Source organism: Juglans microcarpa x Juglans regia, chromosome 6D (assembly GCF_004785595.1).
Source record: "Juglans microcarpa x Juglans regia isolate MS1-56 chromosome 6D, Jm3101_v1.0, whole genome shotgun sequence".
NCBI lineage: Eukaryota > Viridiplantae > Streptophyta > Magnoliopsida > Fagales > Juglandaceae > Juglans > Juglans microcarpa x Juglans regia.
Genome location: NC_054604.1, coordinates 37,414,611 through 37,441,714, shown reverse-complemented (window position 1 = coordinate 37,441,714; position 27,104 = coordinate 37,414,611). Strand labels below are relative to the sequence as shown.

The 27,104-nt window shown below is 36.6% G+C and overlaps 4 protein-coding genes and 1 pseudogene across 7 annotated transcripts in view; all 5 read left to right on the top strand.

Annotated features, from left to right (window-relative positions):
- Positions 1-724: 724 nt before the first annotated feature.
- On the top strand, positions 725-2,926 carry LOC121234414 (cytochrome P450 71D9-like). Its single transcript, XM_041130346.1, has 2 exons — positions 725-1,881; positions 2,112-2,926. Exons 1-2 carry the CDS (start codon positions 976-978, stop codon positions 2,736-2,738), a joined length of 1,533 nt encoding a protein of 510 aa, XP_040986280.1. The 5' UTR covers positions 725-975; the 3' UTR covers positions 2,739-2,926.
- Positions 2,927-3,169: 243 nt separating this feature from the next.
- On the top strand, positions 3,170-6,074 carry LOC121268909 (cytochrome P450 71D11-like). Its single transcript, XM_041173179.1, has 2 exons — positions 3,170-4,520; positions 5,258-6,074. The coding sequence occupies exons 1-2, from the start codon at positions 3,570-3,572 to the stop codon at positions 5,900-5,902; spliced, it is 1,596 nt and encodes a 531-aa protein (XP_041029113.1). The 5' UTR covers positions 3,170-3,569; the 3' UTR covers positions 5,903-6,074.
- Positions 6,075-10,907: 4,833 nt separating this feature from the next.
- Positions 10,908-11,816, top strand: LOC121235035 (ABC transporter C family member 3-like). Its single transcript, XM_041131239.1, has one exon. The coding sequence runs from the start codon at positions 10,908-10,910 to the stop codon at positions 11,814-11,816; it is 909 nt and encodes a 302-aa protein (XP_040987173.1).
- Positions 11,817-11,863: 47 nt separating this feature from the next.
- LOC121235033 (ABC transporter C family member 3-like) overlaps positions 11,864-27,104 on the top strand; it is a 31,153-nt gene continuing 15,912 nt past the window's right edge. The window contains exons 1-10 of one of the 4 annotated variants that reach the window (XM_041131234.1): positions 11,864-13,498; positions 13,625-13,711; positions 13,803-14,453; positions 14,664-14,828; positions 15,304-15,598; positions 15,702-15,916; positions 16,035-16,340; positions 16,502-16,565; positions 16,652-16,891; positions 17,037-17,318. In XM_041131234.1, the coding sequence (XP_040987168.1) occupies positions 11,864-13,498; positions 13,625-13,711; positions 13,803-14,453; positions 14,664-14,828; positions 15,304-15,598; positions 15,702-15,916; positions 16,035-16,340; positions 16,502-16,565; positions 16,652-16,891; positions 17,037-17,143 (3,765 nt within the window). In that variant the 3' untranslated portion in view covers positions 17,144-17,318. Of the gene's footprint in view, positions 13,499-13,624; positions 13,712-13,802; positions 14,454-14,663; positions 14,829-15,303; positions 15,599-15,701; positions 15,917-16,034; positions 16,341-16,501; positions 16,566-16,651; positions 16,892-17,036; positions 17,319-26,141; positions 26,448-26,608; positions 26,673-26,758; positions 26,999-27,104 lie in introns of those variants that run through there. The other 3 variants (XM_041131236.1, XM_041131235.1, XM_041131238.1) reach the window with 3 other exon arrangements.
- On the top strand, positions 20,208-25,578 carry LOC121234484 (annotated as a pseudogene).

Sequence of the window (27,104 nt, the reverse complement as noted above, 5' to 3'; positions counted from 1 at the left end):
CTCGTACCCAAGTGCGTCATTGTTGATGCAAATTCATTAATATATAGGAAGGGGATCCAACTATTGAGATTCCTCGATAGTCCAATTGCGAGGTTATATGCCGTAAGATTGGCACTACGATAAATCTTCGAGTGAAAAGGATGCTGTTTTGTCGAAATACCAAAGGGTTTCATGCCACGAAGGATGGCTTACGGATCACTTATCAGGTAAAGAATTGCTACAAGACAAAGCTCAAAATATTTAGTTCGGCTGAATTTGTATTCATCAATCTTGGTATCTGACTCTTTTGTTTTACTTTGATCGTCTACTTACCCTGTGCTGCAATACATTTTTTTTTTAGAAGGAGGACGGAATCTCCAGCATTTATTGAAACTTTTACTTATGGCGGAGGAAAACCGTAGTTACAAGGACATTATCAGTTGCAAGGGTATTATCGATTGCAAGTGGAAACCAAACCAACCCAACTTATAACTTAAAACACTCTTAAATAAGGAAGACCCATCTTATCCGTTTTAAGCAAACCTTTTAAAAACCATGGAATATCATTGTAATTATTCCATGTGCAGCTACATCCCTCAGCTCCCAGCTGCAATACATACAAGCATACATATATACATAAATATATATATATATATATATACACACACACACACATTATGCTCAGGACTAACTTCGTAGAAAATATAGAAGCACGACAAACATATGATGCGGTCGGACTGAAACATTGCTAGTTTGTTGGAGATCCTTCTGCCGTGTGGATCTGACATTGGCAAGATGCTAGTGAAGGTAGAAAACAAAACTTAGAGCAGGAAGATCATTTTTTTTTTATAGGAAAACGATAATATTAAATTAAAGCAGGTAGATCATAAATATATCACCAAAAAAAAAAAAAGCATAAATACGGATGAGATGCTGATGCAAAGTCACCAAAAGCAGTAGTACTTCTCTAATTCACAGTACTTGTCTACTTTCCTCATGGAGCTCCATTTGTTTTCCTTCCCAATTCTGTTTACCTTCTTCTTTATGTTTATGGTCCTGAAGATAGGGAAGAAATCCAAAACCAACCACTCAATTACTCTAAATCTACCCCCAGGACCATGGAAGCTACCTATCATTGGAAACATGCACCAGTTTGTTAGCTCTCTACCACATCATGCATTAAGAGACTTGTCCAACAAGTATGGACCTCTGATGTACCTTCAACTTGGAGAAGCTTCCACCGTTGTGGTTTCATCTCCAGAGTTCGCCAAAGAGGTGATGAAAACTCATGATTCAATCTTTGCATCAAGGCCCAGTATTCTAGCTTCAGAGATCATGTCCTATGGTTCTAAAGATATCATCTTTGCACCATATGGCAGTTACTGGAGAGAACTAAGAAAACTTTGCATCCTGGAGCTTTTAAGCTCAAAACGTGTTAAGTCATTCCGACCGATCAGACAAGAAGAGTTATCAAACCTTATTAAATGGATTGCTTCAAAAGCAGGATCTTCCATCAATCTTACCGAGAAACTGTTCTCGATAATGTCTATCATTACTTCAAGGGCGGCCTTTGGTAAGGAGTGCAAAGACCAAGCAAAGTTCCTTTCAGCTGTGATGGAAGTTTTCAAGTTGGCTGGAGGTTTCGATATTGCAGATGTCTTTCCTTCTGTTAAAATGCTTCATCTGATCAGTGGTATGAGCATAAAACTTGAGAGGTTTCATAAAGAAGTTGACAGGATAATGGAAAACATCATCAAAGAGCATAAAGAGGCCAGGGCAACAACAAAAGCAGGTGGTCAGGCTGCAACCACAGAAGATTTTGTTGATGTTCTGTTAAACTTCCTGGAGCATCGTGGCAGTGAGTTTTCCTTAACGAACGACCACGTCAAAGCTGTAATCCTGGTAATTTTTTTTATTCAATTTCTGCCGAAATCTTGCATACTTCCGACGAATATCACACGTTATTTTGCCTCCTTAAGCAACCTTTTACTGCAATAGATATTTGGAGATCCTTTTTCAGATCTCAGAACCTACATGGAGTCACAAACGTAGATTGTTACTTGATTGTGTGCAGCTTGTACGGGACTTTTTTTTCTAGTGCTCGACTCTCAAACTTCATTAATCTTTTGCAGGACATGTTCAGTGCTGGGAGTGAGACATCAGCCACAACCCTGACTTGGGCAATGTCAGAAATGATAAAACATCCAAGAGTGATGAAGAAGGCACAAGCCGAAGTGAGAGAAGTTTTTAATAGAAAAGGGAGGGTGGATGAAGCAGGAATTACCGAGATGAAATATTTAAAATTAGTTGTTAAGGAGATCCTGAGACTACATCCTCCCGCTCCTCTGCTACTGCCCAGAGAATCAATGGAGAGGTGTGAAATTGATGGGTACGAAATTCCTGCCAAAACAAAAGTCATTGTTAATGGGTGGGCAATTGCAAGAGATCCTAAATATTGGCCTGAACCTGAGAGTTTCAATCCAGAGAGATTCCTTGATAGCTCAATTGACTTGAAGGGGACAAATTTCGAGTTCATCCCATTTGGAGCTGGACGAAGGATGTGCCCAGGCATGACATTCGGCTTGGTCAATGTTGAGTTCCCACTTGCCCTCTTTTTGTATCATTTTGATTGGAAACTTCCCGATGGAACGAAGCATGAAGACCTGGACATGACTGAGACCTATGGCCTTACAGCTAGAAGAAAAGACCCTCTGCATTTGATTCCCATTGCTTATAATAATCCCTTTCCAGTTGAATAAGCCCTACATAAAAAATGTTTCATCTCTCTTTGGATCTTCTGCGTACTTTACATATCATGGTTGTTTGTGCACAAAATCCAATGCAATGTGTAAGTGGCATTAGATTTCTTTCAAAATTTGTGTGCCTCCCTTCTCTGTCCAGAGTCTAGCTCACAATAAAAGAATAAAACCAATTCTCTCAAGTGTAAGAACAACTTATTCATGCAAAACTACAGAACAAAAGGTGAAACCGCGTAGAGCAACTCCAACTTGCTATTTTTCTCCTTTGACCTTTAAAATCATCTTTCTAAACAAAGAGGTTCACTCTTTAATGAAATATGGGTAGGATTATGAGCAGCCTGTTGCAAAGATTACCATGTAAGTTTTTCTGTTTTGACTTGCTCACGAGAATGGACAATAATTTTTACTCGAAAAACCCGCAATTGGCACCTCTTTTTAAAGGTTATTTCTATCATATAGGACTGAGGTGCTACTGACAGTTACTTGCCAAGGAAAAACAATTGCCACAAGACAGCTCCAATCATAAAGTTCTTGCTTCCAACTACCCACGGGCTGCTTAATCGTGTTCATAACTTCATGATGTCTGAATGTTTGTCTTAATTTGGTTGTCTACTTGCTAGTGTCTTGTCATTTTTCTAGACTTAGAACCCATTTTGTAGATAAACACAAAGTAAAGCCCCAATTAAAAAAGAAAAACTAAGACCCCTTGTGAATTCTGTAAGAGTGAAACCTATTGTATTCCTTTGTATTTGTTCGTCAAAGGTTTAAACTAATGCTTGGTTGAAAACAGTAGATACAGCCGATGGATGATCTATAGGTTGTATCTAGGGGATGGCATCAACACTAAACAACTCTTTCTGTCAATATCAAGATGCCAATCTAGTGGAGCTCCATGTGTTATCCTTCCCAACCCTGTTCACCTTCTTGATCTTTATGTTTATGGTACTGAAAATGAGGAAGAAATCCAAAACAAACCACTCAACTATAAATCTACCGCCAGGGCCATGGAAGCTGCCCATCATAGGAAACATACACCAGTTTCTTGGCTCTCTACCCCATCGTGCATTAAGAGACTTGTCCAAGAAACATGGACCTCTGATGCACCTTCGAATTGGAGAAGTTTCCACCATTGTGATTTCATCTCCGGAGCTCGCCAAAGAGGTGATGAAAACTCGTGATATAATCTTTGCATCAAGACCCAGTATTCTAGCTACAAAGATTCTGTCATATGGTTCTACAAACATCGCCTTTGCACCATATGGCAATTACTGGAGACAACTACGAAAGATTTGCACGCTAGAGCTTCTAAGTTTAAAACGTGTTGAATCTTACCGACCAATTAGAGAAGAAGAGGTATCGAGTCTCATCAAATGGATTGCTTCGAAAGCAGGATCTCCCATCAATCTCACCGAGGAAGTCTCCTCAACAATAAGCGGCATCATTTCAAGAGCGGCCTTTGGTAAGAAATGTAAAGAACAAGAAACATTCATATCTGTTGCAAAGGAAGCATTTGAGCTGGGTGGAGGTTTCAATATTGCAGATGTGTTCCCTTCTTTTCAACTGCTTCATCTGATCAGTGGGGTGAGGACTAAACTTGAGAGGTTGCATCGAGAAGCTGACAGAATAATGGAAAACATCATTAATGAACACAAGGCAAAGGCAAGAACGAAAGCAGCAGAGGATGCAACAGCAGAAGATTTGGTAGATGTTCTGTTAAAATTTCAGGAGCATGGTGATAGTGAGTTTTCCTTGACTACCGACAACATCAAAGCTGTTATCTTGGTAATATTCCACATATCACGTTTTTTTGATATCATGCCTTTGTACTTCCATAGAATTTCCCGCATTAGTTTTGCATAATTATTGGCTAAATATAGTTTGTAAAGATCAACATCTCAGTGTTCTCAGATTCTGCTTGGAGTCTGTAATGGAGATTGTTCCTTCTCGCTCCCAACATGCAGAAGACATCCTTTTGTCGGATAGAGATCCCCTAAAATTCCCTCCCAAGTACTTTTGGGCTAATTTTATTTTGCACCCTTGAACTATCACTAATTTTTTCAAAATGCACCTCTAATTATAAAAAAATACAATTTAATTTCCCAACTATCCATTCTTTCAATTTGCACCCTCCTTCCAATTTGTCCTTTAGGTACTTAAAATATGATATAACCCTAAAACTTTGAGTGGATGCCTACCATGGGTGGCATTGGTGGTGGCCACAAAGCTCTTTAATTTCTCTTTTTAGTTTTAATGTTATTTCAAGTTTTGGTTTTTATATTTTATCAAACTTAAGCAATAGTATTCTACAAAATTCCCCCAAAGTTTTTAAGATTCTTTCATATCAAAGGGTTATTTAAATGGAGGGTGCAAAATTAAAAAATGGTATTTATTTTAGTAATTTGAGGTGTAATTTGAGAAAATGTGGTAATTGGGGAGGGTAAAATGAATTACTCTTTTTTTTTTTTTTTTTTTCTTTGTTTCTGTAAATACTGAACACAGACTTCATCAACCCCTTTCAGGACATTTTCAGCGCTGGGAGTGAGACATCAGCCACAACCCTTAACTGGGCAATGTCGGAAATGATAAAACATCCAAGGGTGATGAAGGCGGCACAAGACGAGGTAAGAGAAGTCTTTGATAGGAAATGGGTGGTTGATGAAACAGTCATTACCGAGATGAAATATTTAAAGGCAGTTGTTAAGGAGACCCTGAGATTGCACCCTCCGGGACCCCTGTTACTTCCTAGAGAATGTAGGGAAAGTTGTGTAATTAATGGGTACGAAATTCCTGTCAAAACTAAAGTCCTCGTTAATGTATGGGCGATAGGAAGAGATCCCAAATATTGGAGTGAGCCTGAGAGGTTTGATCCAGAGAGGTTCCTGGTTAGCTCTATCGACTATAAAGGGACCAATTGGGACTATCTCCCATTTGGAGCCGGGAGGAGGATTTGTCCAGGCATTGCATTTGGGTTGATTAATGTTGAGCTCCCACTTGCACTGTTTTTGTACCATTTTGATTGGAAACTTCCCAATGGAAAGAGACATGAGGACCTGGACATGACTGAGTTCTTCGGCGTTGCAGTTAGAAGAAAACATGATCTGAACTTGATTCCAATCCTCTGCCGGTTGAATAAGCTAAGTCAGCCTCAAAGTTCAAACCTTTAATTACTGCTTCAGAAAGGATGATGCTCAAGTATTAATCCAGACTTTGTGCTTAAATTTGGTTGAGAACTGAGAAGGATCTAATGCCATTTAACATCTGGTTTATTACTCATCTAACATGTGTACTACAACATCTGCATAATGAAATGACGATAAAACAGTTCAATCCAATGCCTATATTGTGCTGCAATATCGATACTCTCTCTTTCAAAAATATGGCTGAGTTTCCATTTTGTTATTGTATTTATTTCCTGCCAAAGATGTGTGGAAGGGATATTCCCCTCTCGGCCCACCAAGTTGGGCCTCGGCAAGATATTGAAGTCTATTTCGGCTTAGATCTCAGTGTCTCACCCTCATACGGCTTAGGAATCACAAAAAGAGTCCAGTCCACAAACTGTGTTAACAGAAAGATGATGCATCGTGCTGGAAACCAGTTGGGTGGACAGACGGGACGCAACGACCCTGATGCCCACCTATGACACCTAATATTAAAAGATCTACGCTAACAAATGAATGGAGAATACGAACAACCATCAATTCTCTAACGATGGAAACTAGAAGTGACCGCACTAATTACCTACTGTTGAGACGCTACCTGGAGAGCCACGCTACATTAATGGTGTCACCTTAAACGCAACACCGCATTAAAAGCCATGACTAGATCAACTATGAGAGTGATGTTGGCCCTTAACACATAGTACAAAATGTCTCCCTGAAACCTTGTATAAAATCCATGTTTCAGATATGAAGAGTTCTATTTGAACGCTATTATTATCCTACAGTTCTCTCAGACGAAATACTAATTTTAGTATCAAAGGCTCCCGAGACCACTACCGAGCCCACCTTTGTCTATGTAATTGTAGGTAGAAAGATCCCGATCTGGGTTGCTAGAGCTTAGCCTAAGTGTACGAAATACAACATTAACAATATGACTTTTGTATTTTAATGAAACAAAATAGAGTTGCAACATAAAACCAAAGGCACAGTTGGCTTTCCAAAAGTTTATAAAGACATACCATTTGCAATCTAGGGTGTGCATATCTCACGTATTCTCTTTAAAAAAAGTAGATAAATTTTAGAATCACATAAAAAAATTAATTTTTTTATTGATAGATCTCTTACTTTTTTAAAGAATGTGCGCATAACTTGATTGTATCTAATATTTCTTGAAACTGCGTTAGAAACTTGAAAGCCTGCCTCGACAACTTCATTAAACATAATAATAATAATTTTAAAAAAAAAAAAAGGATACAGCTTTTTTCAGAGGAATTTATCTACAATAGAGACAAGTTTTGTCCATAGTAGAGACAAAATGATAACATTTATATTCGAATTGTGTCAATGTCAACAAACATCCTACTTTTCCTTTTTTCTTTTTTGTGTGGTAAGTCAAGAAAGCATGATTCTGAAAATGTTGCATTCACCATGCTAGAGGTCTGCCGTGAAGTGTGCTTTAGAATCTTGGTTGATTTCGGCCATTTATATTTGTTTGATGTTTCCTTTTTTTTTTTAAATTGTCTAATAATTGAGTTTTTTTCTTTTAATTTTTTTTACAAAAATATGATAGAACTAAATATATATATATATATATGTATTATATTTTTCATCATTGTATTCAATAAGAACCGTAGAAAAATAGAAAGATAAAACATATAATTTTTTATTTCTTTTAGTTGAACAAAAAATTAAGGAGATAAATGAGTATTTTATACTATATTTGTAGTTGTGCATAAAATATTACATTTGCCATGTTTTTATAATTTAGTGGTCGTTATCTTTTTCATATATAAGGCAAAAACATGTCGGCAATTGAAGTTAAATACATAAATGACATATTTATTAAAACTATTTAGATTCATATCTTTTTTTTTTATTATTATTGAAACTAGTCATTGAATTTATATTTTATACTTTTTTATACATGATGAAAAATGTTTGAATTGCATCAAATATGATTTTGATACTTTTTATTAACATTCAAATATCCGATTCAATTGTTAAATTATCCAATTCATTGAATCGATCACCCAATTCCAAACCAGATTTCGATTTTGACAATTGTTGTCCATAGTAGAGAAAATGACCCATTACCAAATCATAATATTTATATTCGAGTTGTGTTAATGTCAAGAAACATCATATTTTTCCGTCTTTTTTTCAAGGAAGCATGATTCTTTCAGGAATACTGCATCCACTATGCTAGAGGTCTGCCTTGTCGTGTGCTTTAGAATCTTGGTTGCTTTCGGCCAGTTCTATTTGTTTGGTGTTTCCTTGTGTAAAAAAGTATGCACCCATTCAGCAGAAAACTTAAATTTTATCATCTAAATAGTTGTAAAAAAAATTTATGATGCATCAAGTTCATGATAATTGCTCGCTGAAATCTTCATTCTCTTCCTAAACTCACTCTCCTCTTAAAAAACTTAAAACCAAAAATACTTTCTTATTATGAAGGAGGACGTCCTCTCATTCTTCCTCCTTAGGACTTAAATATTATTTTTTTATTATTTATTTTTCTTCTTTAAAAAATGGTAGTGATAGGGTTATTACCCTATTACTACCCATCTACTACTCAAGAGCATTTAAATTTTTTTTTTTTATCATTTTCTTAAGTATTTTTGTAACATATTTAATCACTAAGAAAAAAATTAAAAAATATATAATTTTATTAATACTCACGTTTTTAATCATTAAGTAAATTAAAAAAAATCAAATACGAAAAGAATAAGAAATGTGTAATAATAAGGTAATAATCCTATCATTATTCATTGTCCAAAAGAATTAAAAATCGCTGCCATCCAACCAGTGCGTGCGGCTCACATAGCTGATAGCACAACAAAATGCTAACTCCAACGAATGGGAGCATATGGATTGGTTCGGATCAATATGGAATTATTGATGATGCTTGTTCCAACGACAGCCTCCTTTAGATTACGCATTCAAGAGCTCAACCATTGTCATCCCTTTCCACCGGAGTGTGAGCTTCATGAGCTAGCACGAAGTGCTCGTGTTCTCTTGTGCTACGGCTACTAGAGATTTGGAGCTTATTGGACTCGTTTGTTATCTCATCTTATCATTAAATTTTTTTAAATTCTCATACAAAATATAATAAGTAATTTAATTTTTTAAAATTTTCAAATAAAAATAATATTAAAAAATAATATTCTAATAATTTTTTATTTAATTTTCTTCTCATTTCATCTGTGTAAATAATATTTTATTCAATTTTTAACTTTCATTTTATTGTGTAAATAAACGAGATTTGTCATTTCATTATATTCTAACAATATTTTATTCAATTAATGTATTACTATTATCTTAGTTATGACTAAGGTACGTTTGGAACCTAAACACATCTTAACTTATCTCAAATCATCATTACAACTTTTCAAATTTCAATACAAAATATAATAAATAATTCAACTTTTTCAAATTTTAAAATATTAATAATATTAAAAAATAATATTCTAACAATATTTTATCATCTCAACTCAACTCATATCAACATCCAAACACAGCCTAAAACTTGATCCATCTTCCCATTATTTTACCGCAAGTCTTTGTCAAGAGAAAGAAAATATTATAGACAGACAGACAGACCGACTTATTGCCAGAAATCTAAGTATAAAGTACTTAAGTTACAGTAGTAATGCTAGATACAACATGTTGAAGTATCGCGTATACCTTTGGAAAAGTAGTAGGATTAATTATTAAAAAATTATTATTATTATTATTATTTTTTATCTAAATCTCATACTTATTTATTTTTTTAAAAAGAAATGTGTGATACTTACTGTATTACTGTAAATATCATTTCTAAGTTACAAACATAGTCAAGAAGTGCATTTGCAATCAATCTACTCTTTAAGTTCTGCCAAAGATAATTTAGGTTTGGTTTAAATAGTGAGTTGAGATGAGATGAATTAAGATGGTTTGTGAATGATAGTGAGATATTTGAGTTGAGATGAGATGAGTTAAAAATGATTTGAATTAAAATATTTTATGGAGTTTTGAAAAATGAATGAGAAAAATTTGAATACAAATATTATAAATTTAAAAAATTATTAGAATATAATTTTTATTTTAAAAATTGAAAAGATTGAATTATATTTTGTGTTTTATATGAAAGATAAGAATCTATGCAATATTATGAAAAGTGGCGTGTAATTATAAGGCAGACATGTGCAATTAGGCATCAGAATATAAAGCAGGTCAAGTTACAAACATAGTCAAACACGTGCAAAGAAACTGATCGAATCATTGAAGAAAACATTGAACAAGAGGTTAAAAATCTGATCCAAAAGAGACAATTTTAACGTGGACTGTTGACTCTCACGGTGCCACTCTTTTTTCTTCTTTCCCCTTATTAAGGGCCCCAACCCTTGGTCTAATTTTCCACTCAAACATCGTCTGGTGTCCCCACTACCATTTTCACCACCTCAATTTATACTTTATATCATAATCTTTCACAATATTCAAGTGTTAACATTCCAATTTTTATTTATTTATTTATTATTTCTCAATTAATATTATAATATTTATTTCTCTCGTTTCTAAGCATCGAATTTCTAAAATTGTACTTAAAATCCCATTTTCCCGCCCCAAAAAAAAAAAAAAAAAACTTATTAATCCCATGTCTACTTTTTTTCTTTTTTAAAAGAAAATGAGAGATCAGTAATGATATTTAAAGAGTATTTTTATAAAGTGTAAAATAAGAGCATTTTTGTTATTTTAAAAATATGGTCCTGGATTAATGGTCAATTTGCTTGCTGAGCACACAACGAAATGAACACATGCAAATCACAACGTCATCGTCATCTTGTCTTTAACACAGCTTGGGACGGGTGAGACAGGAATTGGAATTTTTTTTATTACAAATAAAAATGTTGACGTTGTAAATTAAGAATAATTATTAAATAGTTAAGAGTTCGAATGTCTCCCTCTACGAGTCCATCCCTGCCTGCCAAAAAGGTCAACCTTTTGTTTGTCATTTTGCAGCACATTCGTTGCAATGTCCGACCTCCCAGTTTGGACTCACACACTCTCTCTCTCTCTCTCTCTCTCTCTGAATTTTGGAAACTATTCCTCCATGCCCGCAAACTCTTTCATATACACGAGAAAATCTGTTGCTCTTCACATAGAATCCACCGAAGTCTTGCACACCCATCTCACAGAAAAACCTCCACAAAAATCCCAACGGAAAATGGAACCTCTTCCTTCGTCAAAGCACGGTAAGTCAATCTCGTTCTTGCACTACTACTCCTCATTCTTGTACTCGGGTACTGATTTTCTCCTCAAACCAGTTTTCCTACGTGGGTTTTCTGGCTTGTTACACCTGGTTTTGTTGTTTGTCCTGACCATCTCGTGGGTGTCCAAGAAATTCAGGGCGCGTCACAGTGAAGGTCCAAAGGAAAGGTTTAAGAACACCCGGAGTTTGTACTATAAACTAACTCTAATTTGTTGTTTGGGTGTTTCCTTGTTTAGTCTTGTCTTATGTTTATTGAATTACTTTTATTGGTATAGAAATGGTTGGTCTGAGGAAGCGCTTGTTACCCTTTTGGATTTAGCGGTTAGGACCCTCGCTTGGGGTGCAGTTTGTGTCTACTTGCATTCCCCATCCTTTAATTCAGGTGAAACAAAGTACCCGTTTTTACTGAGAGTTTGGTGGGGTTTCTACCTCTCCATTTCTTGTTATAGCCTTGTTGTAGACATCGTTCTTTACAGAGAACGCGTTAATTTATCCCTTCAGTATTTTGTTTCCGATGTCGTCTCCCTTGTCATGGGTCTGTTCTTCTGTTATGTGGGGTTCTGTGGGAAGAATGAGGGCAAAGATACCCTTCTTGAAGAACCTCTTTTGAATGGTGATTCTAGTGCAACTAATGAAGCAGAGTCAAATAAGCCTAAGGGGGTGAAACTCTGACCCCTTATTCAAATGCTGGGATTTTCAGCATCCTTACGTTCTCTTGGATGGGTTCCCTAATTGCAGCTGGCAACAAGAAGACATTAGACATTGAGGATGTTCCTCAACTTGATCCTGGTGATAGCGTAATTGGGGCCTTTCCAACTTTTAGAAATAAGCTTCAGGTAGAGCGTGGTACAAATAATGGAGTGACCACACTGAAGTTGGTGAAGGTATTAATCTTCACAGCATGGAAGGAAATTCTTTTGACAGGCTTTCTCGGGCTTGTATACACACTGGCTACCTATGTCGGGCCATATCTTATTGACACTTTTGTCCAATACCTCAATGGGCGGCGGGCCTTCAAGAGTCAAGGCTATGTTCTCGTTTCAGTATTTTTTGCCGCAAAACTTGTGGAATGCATCTCACAGAGGCACTGGATCTTTAGGGCGCAACTGGCTGGAATTAGGGTCCGAGCAGTGTTGGTCACAATGGTCTACAATAAAGGTCTGACCCTTTCATGCCAGTCTAAGCAGGGTCACACTAGCGGGGAGATAATCAATTTCATGGCTGTTGATGCTGAGAGGGTAGGTGACTTCGCTTACTATATGCACGATCCATGGATGGTCCTTGTGCAAGTTGCCATTGCGTTGTTAATCTTGTATAGAAATCTTGGACTTGCTTCAGTTGCAGCTTTTGTTGCAACTATACTTGTTATGTTAGCAAATTTTCCTTTGGGAAAATTACAGGAGAAATTTCAGGGCAAGATAATGGAATCGAAAGACAGAAGGATGAAGGCAACATCTGAGATTTTGAGGAACATGAGGATTCTCAAGCTTCAAGGATGGGAGATGAAGTTTCTATCTAGAATTACGGAGCTCAGGAACACAGAGTCAGGATGGCTGAAGAAGTTTTTGTACACTTCGGCAATGACCTCATTTGTCTTCTGGGGTGCTCCAACATTTGTGTCTGTGGTCACATTTTGTGCTTGTATGCTAATGGGGATCCCACTTGAGTTGGGCAAGATCTTATCTGCACTTGCAACGTTTAGGATTCTTCAGGAGCCCATCTACAGTCTTCCTGATACAATCTCAATGATAGTTCAAACTAAAGTGTCCCTTGATCGAATTGCGTCGTTTCTTCATCTTGATGACTTGCAGTCTGATGTTATAGAGAGGCTTCCTAGAGGTGGTTCTGATACAGCAATCGAGATTATTGATGGGAATTTCTCTTGGGATTTATCTTCCCCTAATTCGACTTTGAAAGAAATAAACCTCAAAGTGCAAAATGGCATGAGGGTTGCTGTTTGTGGGAATGTTGGTGCAGGAAAGTCCAGTTTGCTTTCATGTATCCTGGGAGAAGTCCCCAAGATATCTGGGGCCATTAAGTTGTGTGGAACAAAGGCCTATGTTGCTCAGTCACCATGGATACAAAGTGGCAAAATAGAAGAGAACATATTGTTTGGTAAAGCTATGGACAGAGAAAAATATGAGAGGGTCCTTGAAGCATGCTCCTTGAAGAAGGACTTGGAAATTCTCTCGTTTGGGGATCAGACAGTCATAGGGGAGAGAGGAATCAATTTGAGTGGAGGGCAGAAGCAAAGAATCCAAATTGCACGTGCTCTGTACCAAGATGCTGATATCTATATGTTTGATGATCCCTTTAGTGCCGTGGATGCCCATACTGGATCCCATTTGTTTAAGGTAATTTACCGCCCTATAAATTTTCAGTTGGGAGGAGTTTAGATTCTAATTTATTATGCGTAAAAGTTCATTAATGGTTACCTAGCGATGCACTTTGTCCTGAATACATTTATTTCTATATGGCAGGAATGTTTGCTGGGCCTTTTGAGTTCAAAAACAATGATTTATGTTACTCATCAAGTGGAGTTCTTACCTGCTGCTGATCTTATCCTGGTGAGCCATTCACATTTTAGTTTATTTTTGGGTTTTCATTTATAGGCTAAAATTATGGCTGCCTGTGAACTTGCGTTTAAATTGTTGTTAGGTCATGAAAGATGGAAGAATTACTCAAGCTGGAAAGTACAATGATATCCTTAATTCAGGAACCGACTTTATGGAACTTGTGGGAGCGCACAAGAAAGCTTTGTCAGCTCTCGATTCTGCGGAGGAAGGGTCAGTTTTTGAAAGTACAAGTACGAGGAAGGAAGTTGAGATTATGGCTAGTACTAATGGGGTTGTTCAAAAACAAGAAAATCAAGATAATCAAGATGGTAAAGCAGATGACATAGTCAGGTCAAAAGGACAAATTATCCAAGAAGAAGAGAGAGAGAAAGGAAAAGTTGGGTTTTCAGTCTATTGGAAATATATCACCATGGCGTACGGAGGAGCTCTTGTGCCTTTTATATTGCTGGCACAGGTTCTCTTTCAGCTCCTTCAAATTGGAAGCAATTATTGGATGGCCTGGGCAACTCCTGTCTCACAGGACGTGAAACCTGCAGTTGATTACTCTACTCTAATAATTGTCTATGTTGCTTTGGCCATTGGAAGTTCCTTGTGCATCCTTGTGAGAGCAATGTTTCTTGTCTCGGCTGCATACAAGACAGCTACTATACTTTTCAATAAAATGCACTTGTGCATTTTCCGTGCCCCTATGTCATTTTTTGATGCCACTCCTAGTGGACGAATCCTAAACAGAGTAAGCAGAAAAGCATCTATGGTGCTCCTTCATTCACTGCTTCCAGATGGATGTAGTTTACAATTTTCATATAGCATTGTTATTCTTATTAAGAAATCTTGTCTCTGTCTCCATCCCCCTCTCTCGCATGCAAACATGCACACACATTCTTGGGGGTCTAATATAATGCATGTGAAAAAGATTCTAAAATATCAGTATGTTTCATTTCAGGTTTCTACGGATCAAAGTGCTGTGGATTTGAACATTGCATCTCAAACCGGGGCAGTTGCCTTCTCTATGATCCAGCTCTTTGGAATTATTGTTGTGGTGTCTCAAGTTGCCTGGCAAATTTTCATCATATTTATCCCAGTCATTGGAACCTGTATCTGGTATCAGGTATACCACCTGACTTTGTCGGGAAGTTCCATTGCATATTATGCCGAAACATGCCTTAATCAGATGACATCTCAAATGGCGGCAATGATATCACCATGTGTTCATTATACCACTTTATTTACCTCTACATGCTACAAGCTTTAATAGATTAACTGTCACTTACAATAACAAAGGATTAAATGCCAATCCTTTGTCCAGAATTCGCCTCTCTTTTTTATATAGAAATTTGCACCTTGTTGCTAGATGAATGAATACCTATTTAAAATGTATTTTCTTAAGATAGATGTTTGCCAAGGTGCTGGATGATGCAGTGTAATGCATATTGTCTGTGCACCTCAGAAATTCTGGTTTAGAGCTATCTAAAGAACTATCAACATTAAGCATCCATCAAAGCCAATGCCTAGTGTAGTATTATAAGGTATTATTACCATTGTTGTGTGGAGATAGGTGTTCTTACAGACGTGTATTTATGCAGCAATATTACATATCTTCCGCACGAGAGCTAGCAAGATTAGTTGGGGTGTGCAAAGCTCCAGTGATACAACATTTTGCTGAAACAATTTCAGGCTCAACAACTATTAGAAGCTTTGATGAAGAATCAAGATTTAGTGACACGAGTATGAGACTTACGGATGCGTATACTCGACCAAAGTTCCATATTGCTGGTGCAATGGAATGGTTGTGCTTCCGCTTGGATTTGTTATCTTCAATCACATTTGCCATTTCCTTGTTCTTCTTAATCTCTATTCCAGAAGGAGTCATTGATCCAGGTGAGTCTGGTGGCCTACTAACGATATTTCTTGCTCTTGATTTAAATTGTAAAGGCACATGAACAATGCCTATCTATTGCCTTTCTTTCCTTTCTCTCTACAGGTATTGCGGGCTTGGCCGTGACATATGGACTTAATCTAAACATTTTACAAACCTGGGTAATATGGAATATTTGCCGACTGGAGAACAAAATTATATCAGTAGAGAGAATACTTCAATACACTTGCATCCCAAGTGAGCCACCTCTTGTGACGGAAGAAAACCGGCCAGATCATTCTTGGCCCTCAGATGGAGAAGTTGATATTCATGATCTGCAGGTACTTTCAAGTCTAAGTTGATTATTACTCCCAAAAACCGTGGCGTTTTGTATTTTTTTTTCATGGCCATAATTTTGTTTGGGTTGTGTTTCAACTATTGTAAATGGGCGAAATGTAGGTACGGTATGCCCCGCATATGCCATTTGTTTTGCGAGGTCTTACATGCACATTACCCGGAGGAATGAAAACTGGCATTGTAGGGAGAACAGGCAGTGGTAAATCCACTCTCATACAAACACTTTTCAGGATTGTTGAACCCACTGCTGGTCAGATAATGATAGATGGCATTAATATCTCCTTGATTGGACTGCATGATTTGCGGTCTAGGCTAAGCATTATCCCTCAGGATCCTACCATGTTTGAAGGGACGATACGAACCAACCTGGATCCTCTTGAAGAGTATGCAGATGAACAAATTTGGGAGGTGGGTTGGTTTCTTTCTTTGTTAATTGAAAGAAATTGTCTTCATAATCTTTCATCATAAGCAGACATGCACGCACTACTTTTGGTATATATGTTCAGTGGGTGGCACCTGCTTATATAATTATTTCATCTGTTTATTGTTTCACCCCTCAAATTGTTCAGGCTCTGGATAAGTGTCAACTTGGAGATGAAATCAAGAAGAAAGAGGGAAAACTAGATTCTGCTGGTTTGTCTTTTCAGCTTCTCTTTTATAGAGCATTGAAGTATATTATGGAAATTTATTGCTTATAAGTATTATATTGGCCCTTGCAGTTACCGAGAATGGAGAGAATTGGAGTATGGGTCAGAGGCAGCTGGTCTGCCTTGGACGTGTGCTACTGAAGAAAAGCAAGGTATTGGTGCTTGATGAAGCTACTGCTTCCGTTGATACGGCTACAGATAATCTGATTCAGGAAACCCTCAGGCAACATTTTTCCGACTGTACTGTCATTACCATTGCACATCGGATAACTTCCGTTATTGATAGTGACATGGTTTTGCTTCTAAATAATGGTTAGCATGGCCATATGATTTCTTCCTCTCTTTTTTCTTGGCTCATATGATTTCTTCCTGCACCATATTTTCATGGAATCATGATGTGAATGATTTCATTGTAATCTTATGGCCCGAAGCTAATTTTTCTGTATTCTTGGTGCAGGGCTTATCGAGGAATATGATTCTCCAGCAAGATTGCTTGAAAACAAGTCATCTTCTTTTGCTCAACTTGTGGCTGAGTACACTGTGCGGTCAAATTCTGATTTTTAACGACCGACCAGCTGATCTTAGTTAGGTAGGATACGACAACTCCTGCAAGTTTCTTGACAAAGATGAAAATTCGGTAGCTTTATCATGTTCACTCCATATGTACGATTTAGGGGCGACGACCCTTTTAGCGTTTGCTGTGTGTTGTAGGCAGATCCATTCAACCAGCTAATGGTTTGCCCGTAGTTATTGTTATGGATAGAGGAACAAAAGTTGTAACTTTTTATGCTTGAAAATGAAGTCTACATGTGAATATGATTGGGAGTTTGTCAATGGAATTTTATTGTATCGCATTGTGCAATAAATCCAACCAGTGCGTACAGCTAACATAGCACAACAAAATGCTAACTCCAAACGATGATGCTTGTTCCAACGACAGCCTCCTTAGCTTACCCCCATTCAAGAGCTCAACCATTGTCATCCCTTTCCACCGTGTGTGAGCTTCATGAACTAGTACGAAGTGCTCGTGTTCTCTTGTGCTACCAGAGATTTGGAGCTTCATGATCTTAGTTATTCAGCTACTGTATTACTATTATCTTATATAGTTATGACTAAAACTCGTTCCATCTTCCCATTATTTTACCCGCAAGTCTTTGTCAAGTGAAAAACATGTTTTAGACAGACAGCCAGATTACCGACCTATGGAAAGGAATCAAAGTATAAAGCACGTTTACAATAGTAATGCTAGATACATCAGGTTGTGCAAGTATGGCGTTTGCCTTTTGAAAAATAATACCGTCAATTATTAAAAAATTAATTTTTTTTATGTTGATCTTATATTTATTTATATATTTTTTAAAAGATGTGTGGCACTTATTCTATGATTGTAAATATCATTTCTTAAATTACAAATATAGTCGAGAATTGTGTTTGCAATCAATCTACTCTTTAGGTTCTGCCAAAGATAATTAAGGCTTGGTTTAGATAGTGAGTTGAGATGAGTTGAGATGGTTTGTGAATAGTAATGAAATATTTGAGTTGAGATGAGATGATTTAGAAATGGTTTGAGTTAAAATGTTTTATGGGATTTTTGAAAATGAAAGAGAAAAACTTGAAAAAAAAATATTATAAATTCAAAATATTGTTAGAATATAGTTTTTTAATATAATTTTTGTTTTAAAATTTGAAAAGTTGAATTATTTTTTATGTTTTATTTGAAAGTTTGATAACGTTGTAAAAATTAAGTAATGATTAGCTTAAAAATTTGAATATTTGAAATTGAAAAGTGTTTACGTTTGTGATGTTTGGATATTAAGATGAGATGAGATGATATTATATGAGATTCAGCTCTGTTTGGATATAAGAAGTATTTCATCTTATCATTACAACTTTTCTAAATTTTCACACAAAATATACTAAACAATTCAACTTTTTCAAATTCTAAAACAATAATAATATTAAAAAATAATATTCTAATAATATTTTATTTAACTTTTAATTTTTATTTCAACTCAATATTCAAAACATATTACAATATCTCAACTCAATATCCAAAAGACACTATAATCATCTGTTTATTCAAAGCAGTCCTAAAAGAGTGGTTGAAAATCTGAATTTCCACTCACTTATATTTTTAATTTTTTTTTGTGAATGGTTAAGGATGTATATTGCATAACTTTGTTACCTAATTTGCATAATAAAATAATAGTTATAAACAAAATGTTATGGTTTAGTAATTCTATCATTTTTCATGTTCTTTATCCAATGCAACAATTGGTGAACTTCTTGTCATCCAACTTTAGTGACTTATCCTAATTTGTCCATACAATAGTATCTTGTGTTTTAGCATAAAGAGTACCAATTATAACTAGTTAATCTTTTATCCTTCAATTATATTATGAAATATTTTCGTATTTGGATTATGTTGTATCCTTCAAGTGTCAATTTTTTTTCCTAATATATATCTTAAATCACCAAAACTTATAATTACAAACCATCATCATTTTTACTATGTCATAAACTACCAAATTTGACAATTGAAACCATGTACTGAATTTTCAATTCGCAGTCATTCAAGATCAAATCACCAATGGCCAAATTTTATTTGTCAACTATTGATTATTGAGAATGGTACAACCACAAAGAGATCATATAAAAGTAAACTCACAAACTGACAAAACTTCATATGATACGTTATATTTATTTATTTTACAATAAAAGTAATTTTATAATCTCACATATGATATCAAATTACATCAATTGTTGAGTTTATTTTCGTAAGATCTCTACGTGGCTAAAATATTGTTTTATATTGATTACTTAATATGTTAGTTATCAATTTTGACAATTTAATGCGTAAATTAGGAAAAAAATAATTGAAATATGTAAATTTAATTTATGATGTTTTCTTTTTATGGGTTTCGATTAGGGGTATGCAAAATTTATGAGTTTCGACAAGGCTCCAACTCCGATGGAGTTGAAATTTGTAGAATTGACTCTAGTAATCGGAATTCGGAGTAGGAGTCAGATCCCATGTGGGCTCTGAACTCTGACTCGAAACTCCGGTTTCGTTTTTGTAAAAGTTAGATTTTTTTGTTGTTGTTTCAAGTGATGTTCGCTTGATTGACGCTCAAGCGAACATCATACAGATTACTCATTTGAGCCCATTTTCTATTCGAATCGAAATACCAAACTACGATAGGAATTGAAAGTCGCCCTGGGAGGGGGGCTTTTGACCCCTGGGCTCGTTTGTTTTCAGATATGAGATGAGATGAGATTAAGAATAATTATTAAATAGTTAAGAGTTCGAATGTCTCCCTCTACGAGTCCATGCCCTGCCTGCCAAAAACGTAAACCTTTTGTTTGTCATTTTGCAGCATCTTCGTTGCAATGTCCAACCTCCCAGTCTTGCTCACCACGTTATTCGACGACCAAGGAAAGGTTCCTTTGACTCTCTCTCTGTCTCTCTGTCTCTGTCTCTCTATCTCTCTCTCTCTCTCTATTCCACCATGCCCGCAAACTCTTTCCCTTTATATACACGAGAATATTTGTCGCTCTTAACATAGAATCCACAGAAGTCTTGCCCACCCATCTCACAGAAAAACCTCCACAAAAATTTTAACGGAAAATGGAACCTCTTCCTTCGTCCAAGCACGTTATGTCAATCTCGTTCTCGCACAACGTCTCCTCACTCTCTTACTCGGGGACTGATTTTCTCCTCAAACCCATTTTCCTACATGGCTTTTCTGGTTCATTACACTTGGTTTTGTTGTTTGTCCTGACCATCTCATGGGTGTGCAAGAAATTCAAGGCGGGTCACAGTGAAGGTCCAAAGGAAAGGTTTAAGAACATTCGGAGTTTGTACTATAAACTAACTCTAATTTGTTGTTTGGGTGTTTCTGTGTTTAGTCTTGTCTTATGTTTTTTGAATTACTTCTATTGGTATAGAAATGGTTGGTCTGAGGAAGGGCTTGTTTCCCTTTTGGATTTAGCGCTTAGGACCCTCGCTTGGGGTGCAGTTTGTGCCTACTTGCGTGCCCCATCCTTTAATTCAGGTGAAAAAAAGTACCCCTTTTTACTGAGAGTTTGGTGGGGTTTCTACCTCTCCATTTTTTGTTATAGCCTTGTTGAAAACATCGTTCTTTATAGAGAACGCGTTAATTTGTCCCTACAGTATTTTGTTTCCAATGTCATCTCCATTGTCATGGGTCTGTTCTTCTGTTATGTGGGGTTCTTTGGGAAGAACGAGGATGAAGATACCCTTTTTGAAGAACCTCTTTTGAATGGTGATTCTAGTGCAACTAATGAAGCAGAGTCAAATAAGCCTAAGGGGGGTGAAACTGTAACCCCTTATTCAAATGCTGGGATTTTCTGCATCCTTACGTTCTCTTGGATGGATTCCCTAATTGCTGCTGGCAACAACAAGACGTTAGACATTGATGATGTTCCTCAACTTGCTCCTGGTGATAGCGTAGTTGGGGCCTTTCCAGCTTTTAGAAATAAGCTTCAGGCAGAGTGTAGTACCAATAATGGAGTGACTACACTGAAGTTGGCGAAGGTATTAATCTTCACGGCATGGAAGGAAATTCTTTTGACAGGCTTTCTCGCATTTGTATACACACTGGCTACCTATGTCGGGCCATATCTTATTGACACTTTTGTCCAATACCTCAATGGGCGGCGGGACTTCAAGAGTGAAGGCTATGTTTTCGTTTCAGTATTTTTTGCTGCAAAACATGTGGAATGCATCTCACAGAGGCACTGGTTCTTTAGGGCACAACTGGCTGGAATTAGGGTCCGAGTAGTATTGGTCACAATGGTCTACAATAAAGGTCTGAACCTTTCATGCCAGTCAAAGCAAGGTCACACTAGCGGGGAGGTCATCAATTTCATGGCTGTTGATGCTGAGAGGGTAGGTGACTTCGCTTACTGTATGGACGATCCATGGATGGTCCTTGTGCAAGTTGCCATTACGTTGTTAATCTTGTATAAAAATCATGAGCTTGCTTCAGTTGCAGCTTTTGTTGCAACTATACTTCTTATGTTGGCAAATTTTCCTTTGGGAAAATTACAGGAGAAATTTCAGGACAAGATAATGGAATTGAAAGACAGAAGGATGAAGGCAACATCTGAGATTTTGAGGAACATGAGGATTCTTAAGCTTCAAGCATGGGAGATGAAGTTTCTATCTAGAATTACCGATCTCAGGAACGCAGAGGCTGGTGGCTGAAGAAATTTGTTTGCACTTCGGCAATGACCTCGTTTGTCTTCTGGGGTGCTCCGACATTTGTATCTGTGGTCACATTTTGTGCTTGTATTCTAATGGGGATCCCGCTTGAGTCAGGCAAGATCTTATCAGCACTTGCAACGTTTAGGATTCTTCAGGAGCCCATGTATAATCTTCCTGAAACAATCTCAATGATAGTTCAAACTAAAGTGTCCCTTGATCGAATATCATCATTTCTTCATTTGGATGACTTGTAGTCTGATGCTATAGAGAGGCTTCCTAGAGGTGGTTCTGATACAACAATAGAGATTATTGATGGAAATTTCTCTTGAGATTTATCTTCCCCTAATTCAACGTTGAAAGATATAAATCTCAAAGTGCAAAATGGCACGAGGGTTGCTGTTTGTGGGACTGTTGGAGCAGGAAAGTCCAGTTTGCTTTCATGTATCCTGGGAGAAGTCACCAAGATATCTGGGACCATTAAGTTGTGTGGAACAGAGGCCTATGTTGCTCAGTCACCATGGATACAAAGTGGCAAGATAGAAGAGAACATATTGTTTGGTAAAGCTATGGACAGATAAAAATATGAGAGGGTCCTTGAAGCATGCTCCTTGAAGAAGGACCTGGAAATTCTTTCGTTTGGAGATCAGATAGTCATAGGGGAGAGAGGAATCAATTTGAGTGGCGGGCAGAAGCAAAGAATCCAAATTGCACGTGCTCTGTACCAAGATGCTGATATCTATCTATTTGATGATCCCTTTAGTGCTATGGATGCCCATACTGGATCCCATCTGTTTAAGGTAATTTACTTCCCTATTCATTTTCTGTCGGGAGGAGGTTTGTTCCTAATTTATTATGCCAATACACTTTGTTCTGTTTTGTTTACCATGGTGGTTTCGAAACTTTCTGAATACATTTATTTCTATATTGCAGGAATGTTTGCTGGGGCTTTTGAGTTCAAAAACAGTGATTTATGTTACTCATCAAGTGGAGTTCTTACCTGCTGCTGATCTTATCCTGGTGAGCCATTCACATTTTATAGGCTAAAATTATGGCTGCCTGTGAACTTGCATTTAAGTTCCAGTTTGGATACGTAGATAAGAGTCCAACAATCTTATATCAATTGTACTATTTATTTTATCTCCGTATCCAAACACACATTCAACTATGTTTTAACTCATCTTTGCATTTTGTATACTGTGCATTGATGTAACAATTGCTTTCCAGCCAATCAGACTCTCCTGTGCCTCATATCCTAATAGTCAGCACGACAATGCATGCACTTAACAATTGAAGGTGGTTGCAAGTTTGAGATTTTATTACAAAATTCGAAACTAAAAATTGGGAAAAAAATACTACCACATTTTTAATATATATAATTATCTATTAGAATTTTTTATTTTATTGTACTATATAATTAGAAAAACAAAGAAATAATTTTGGAAATATTTTTGGGAATATTTTTTTGTAATATATAATTAGAAAAAGATTTCGTTTAACAAAGAAATGCTTTCGTATTTGGAAATATTGAAATAATTACGGCCGACTACAAAAAATATATTTTGGTAAAGTCAAAATATTTATGGGTTTTCAAATTAATAATAGATATTACTTATTTTTAATATATTCATAATATTTTTTATCCAATAATTAAATACTTCTCAATAATTGGTAAGACTCACCATTTTATCAAATCTTAAAAATTTAAAATCATTTCATTTCATCTCAATATTAAAATATACACTTTTTTACAAATCTTTTCATCTCATCTTATTATTCAAATACATATTTTTTTACAAATCATTTCATCTCATCTTATCTTAATTCAAAAAATTTACTATTATTCAAAATAGGGTAGTGATAGGTTTACTACCTATTTACTACCCATTTACTATATGTAGTGTATTTACTTTTTTTTTTCATTTTCTTTTAAGTATGTTTTAACATTCTTAATCATTAAGTAAAAATTAAAAAAATATATAATTTTACTAATAATTACTTCCTTAATTATTAAGTAAAATTAAAAATTAAAAAAAATCAAATACAAAAAGAATAATACATGAGTAGCAAGAGGATAGTAACCCAATCATTTCCCTTCAAAATCTCATCTCATAATCAAACGATGCTAAATTGTTGTTAGGTCATGAAAGATGGAAGAATTACTCAAGCTGGAAAGTACAATGATATTCTTAATTCAGGAACCGACTTTACGGAACTTGTGGGAGCGCACAAGAAAGCTTTGTCAGCTCTCGATTCTGCGGAGGAAGGGTCAGTTTCTGAAAGTACAAGTACGAGGAAGGAAGTCGGGATTATGGCTAGTACCAATGGGGTTGTTCAAAAACAAGAAAATAAAGATAATAAAGACGGTAAAGCAGATGACATAGTCAGGTCAAAAGGACAGATTATCCAAGAAGAAGAGAGAGAGAAAGGTAAGGTTGGGTTTTCAGTCTATTGGAAATATATCACCATGGCGTACGGAGGAGCTCTTGTGCCTTTTATATTGCTGGCACAGGTTCTCTTTCAGCTCCATCAAATAGGAAGCAATTATTGGATGGCCTGGGCAACTCCTGTCTGGCAGGACGTGAAACCTGCAGTTGATAACTCTACTCTAATAATTGTCTATGTTGCTTTGGCCATTGGAAGTTCCTTGTGCATCCTTGTGAGAGACACGTTTCTTGTAACGGCTGGGTACAAGACAGCTGCTCTACTTTTCAATAAAATGCACTTGTGCATGTTCCGTGCCCCTATGTCATTTTTTGATGCCACTCCTAGTGGACGGATCCTAAACAGAGTAAGTGGAAAAGCGACTATGGTGGTCCTTCATTCACTGCTTCCAGATGGATGTAGTTTACAATTTCCATATGCTCTGTCTCCATCCCCCTCTCTCGCTTGCAAACATGCTCGCACATTCTTGGAGTCTGATATAATGTATGTGAAAAAGATTCTAAAATATCGGTACGTCTCATTTCAGGCTTCTACGGACCAAAGTGCTGTGGATTTGAGCATTGCATCTCAAGCTGGGGCACTTGCCTTCTCTACGATCCAGCTCCTTGGAATTATTACTGTGATGTCTCAAGTTGCATGGCAGATTTTCATCATGTTTATCCCAATCATTGCAACCTTTATCGGGTATCAGGTATACCACCTGGCTTTGTCGGGAAGATAATAAAGATGCCTTAATCAGATGACATCTCAAATGGTGATATCACCATGTGTTCATTATACCACTTTATTTACCTCTACATGCTACAAGCTTTAATAGATTAATTGTCACTTAGAAAAGTAAAGGATTTAATGCCAATCCTTTGTGCAGAATTCGGTTGTCTTTTTTTTATATAGAAATTTCCACCTAGTTGCTAGTTGAATAAATACCTGTTTAAAATGTATTTTCTTAAGATAGATGTTTGCCAAGGTGCTGGACGATGCAGTGTAATGCGTATTGTCTGTGCACCTTAGAAATTCTGGTTTAAAGCTATCTAAAAGAGCTATCAACATTAAGCATCCATCAAAGCCAATGCCCAGTGTAGTATTATAATGTATTATTACCACCTTTGTATGGATATAGGTGTTCTTACAAACCGGTATTTATGCAGCAATATTACATATCTTCTGCCCGAGAGCTAGCAAGATTAGTTGGAGTGTGCAAAGCTCCAGTGATACAACATTTTGCTGAAACAATTTCCGGCTCAACAACTATTAGGAGCTTTGATGGAGAATCAAGATTTAGTGACACAAGTATGAGACTTACAGATGCGTGTAGTTGACCAAAGTTCCATATTGTTGGTGCAATGGAATGGTTGAGAGTCCGCTTGGATTTGTTATCTTCAATCACATTTGCCATTTCCTTGTTCTTCTTAGTCTCTATTCCAGAGGGGGTCATTGATCCGGGTGAGTAATTCCCCATCTGGTGTCCTACTAACAATATTTCTTTCTCCTGATTTAAATTGTAAAGGCACGTGAACAATACCTATCTATTGCTTTTTTTTTTCTTTTTCTCTAAAGGTATTGCGGGCTTGGCCGTGACATATGGACTTAATCTACACATGTTACAATCCTGGGTAATATGGAATATTTGCCAACTGGAGAACAAAATTATATCAGTAGAGAGAATACTTCAATACACTTGCATCCCGAGTGAGCCACCTCTTGTGACGGAAGAAAACCGGCCAGATCATTCTTGGCCATCACATAGAGAAGTTGATATTCGTGATCTGCAGGTACTTTCAAATCTAAGTTGATTATTACTCCCAAAAACCGTGGCGTTGTGTATGGGGTTGTTCATGGCCATATTTTTATTGTGTGGTGTTTCAACTAATGTAATTGGGCGAAATGTAGGTACGGTATGCCCCGCATATGCCATTTGTATTGCGAGGTCTCACATGCACATTACCCGGAGGAATGAAAACTGGCATTGTTGGGAGAACCGGCAGTGGTAAATCCACGCTCATACAAACACTTTTGAGGATTGTTGAACCCACTGTTGGTCAGATAATGATAGATGACATTAATATCTCCTTGATCGGACTGCATAATTTGCGGTCTAGACTAAGCATTATCCCTCAGGATCCAACCATGTTCGAAGGGACCGTACGAACCAACCTGGATCCGCTTGAAGAGTATGCAGATGAACAAATTTGGGAGGTGGGTTGGTTTCTTTCTTTGCTAATTGAAAGAAACTTTCTTCATAATCTTTCACTATAAGCCGACATGCAGGCACTACTTTTGGTATTTATGTTCAGTGGATGGCACCTGCTTATGTAATTATTTCATCTATTTATTGTTTCACCCCTCTAATTGTTCAGGCTCTGGATAAGTGTCAACTTGGAGATGAAATCAGGAAGAAAGACGGAAAACTAGATTCTGCTGGTTTGTCTTTTGAGCTTCTTTTTTAGAGAGCATTGAAGTATATTATGGAAATTTATTGCTTATAAGTATTATATGGGCCCTTGCAGTTGCCGAGAATGGAGAGAATTGGAGTATGGGTCAGAAGCAGCTGGTCTGCCTCGGGCGTGTGCTATTGAAGAAAACCAAGGTATTGGTGCTTGATGAAGCTATTGCTTCCGTCGATACGACTATGGATAATCTGATTCAGGACACCCTCAGGCAACATTTTTCTGACTGTACTGTCATTACCATTGCACATCGGATAACTTCCGTTATTGATAGTGACATGGTTTTGCTTCTAAATAATGGTTAGTATGGCCATATGATTTCTTCCTCTCTTTTTTTCTTGGCTCATATGATTTCTTCCTACACACCATATTTTCATGGAATCATGATGTGAATGATTTCGTTGTA

Excerpts from the sequence above, each read along its gene's own strand:
- LOC121235035 (XM_041131239.1), top strand. The coding sequence starts at position 10,908 with ATGTCCGACCTCCCAGTTTGGACTCACACACTCTCTCTCTCTCTCTCT.
- LOC121234414 (XM_041130346.1), top strand. The coding sequence starts at position 976 with ATGGAGCTCCATTTGTTTTCCTTCCCAATTCTGTTTACCTTCTTCTTT. Across the intron at positions 1,882-2,111 it reads ACGTCAAAGCTGTAATCCTG|GACATGTTCAGTGCTGGGAG; the intron begins GTAATTTTTTTT and ends AATCTTTTGCAG.
- LOC121268909 (XM_041173179.1), top strand. The coding sequence starts at position 3,570 with ATGGCATCAACACTAAACAACTCTTTCTGTCAATATCAAGATGCCAAT. Across the intron at positions 4,521-5,257 it reads ACATCAAAGCTGTTATCTTG|GACATTTTCAGCGCTGGGAG; the intron begins GTAATATTCCAC and ends AACCCCTTTCAG.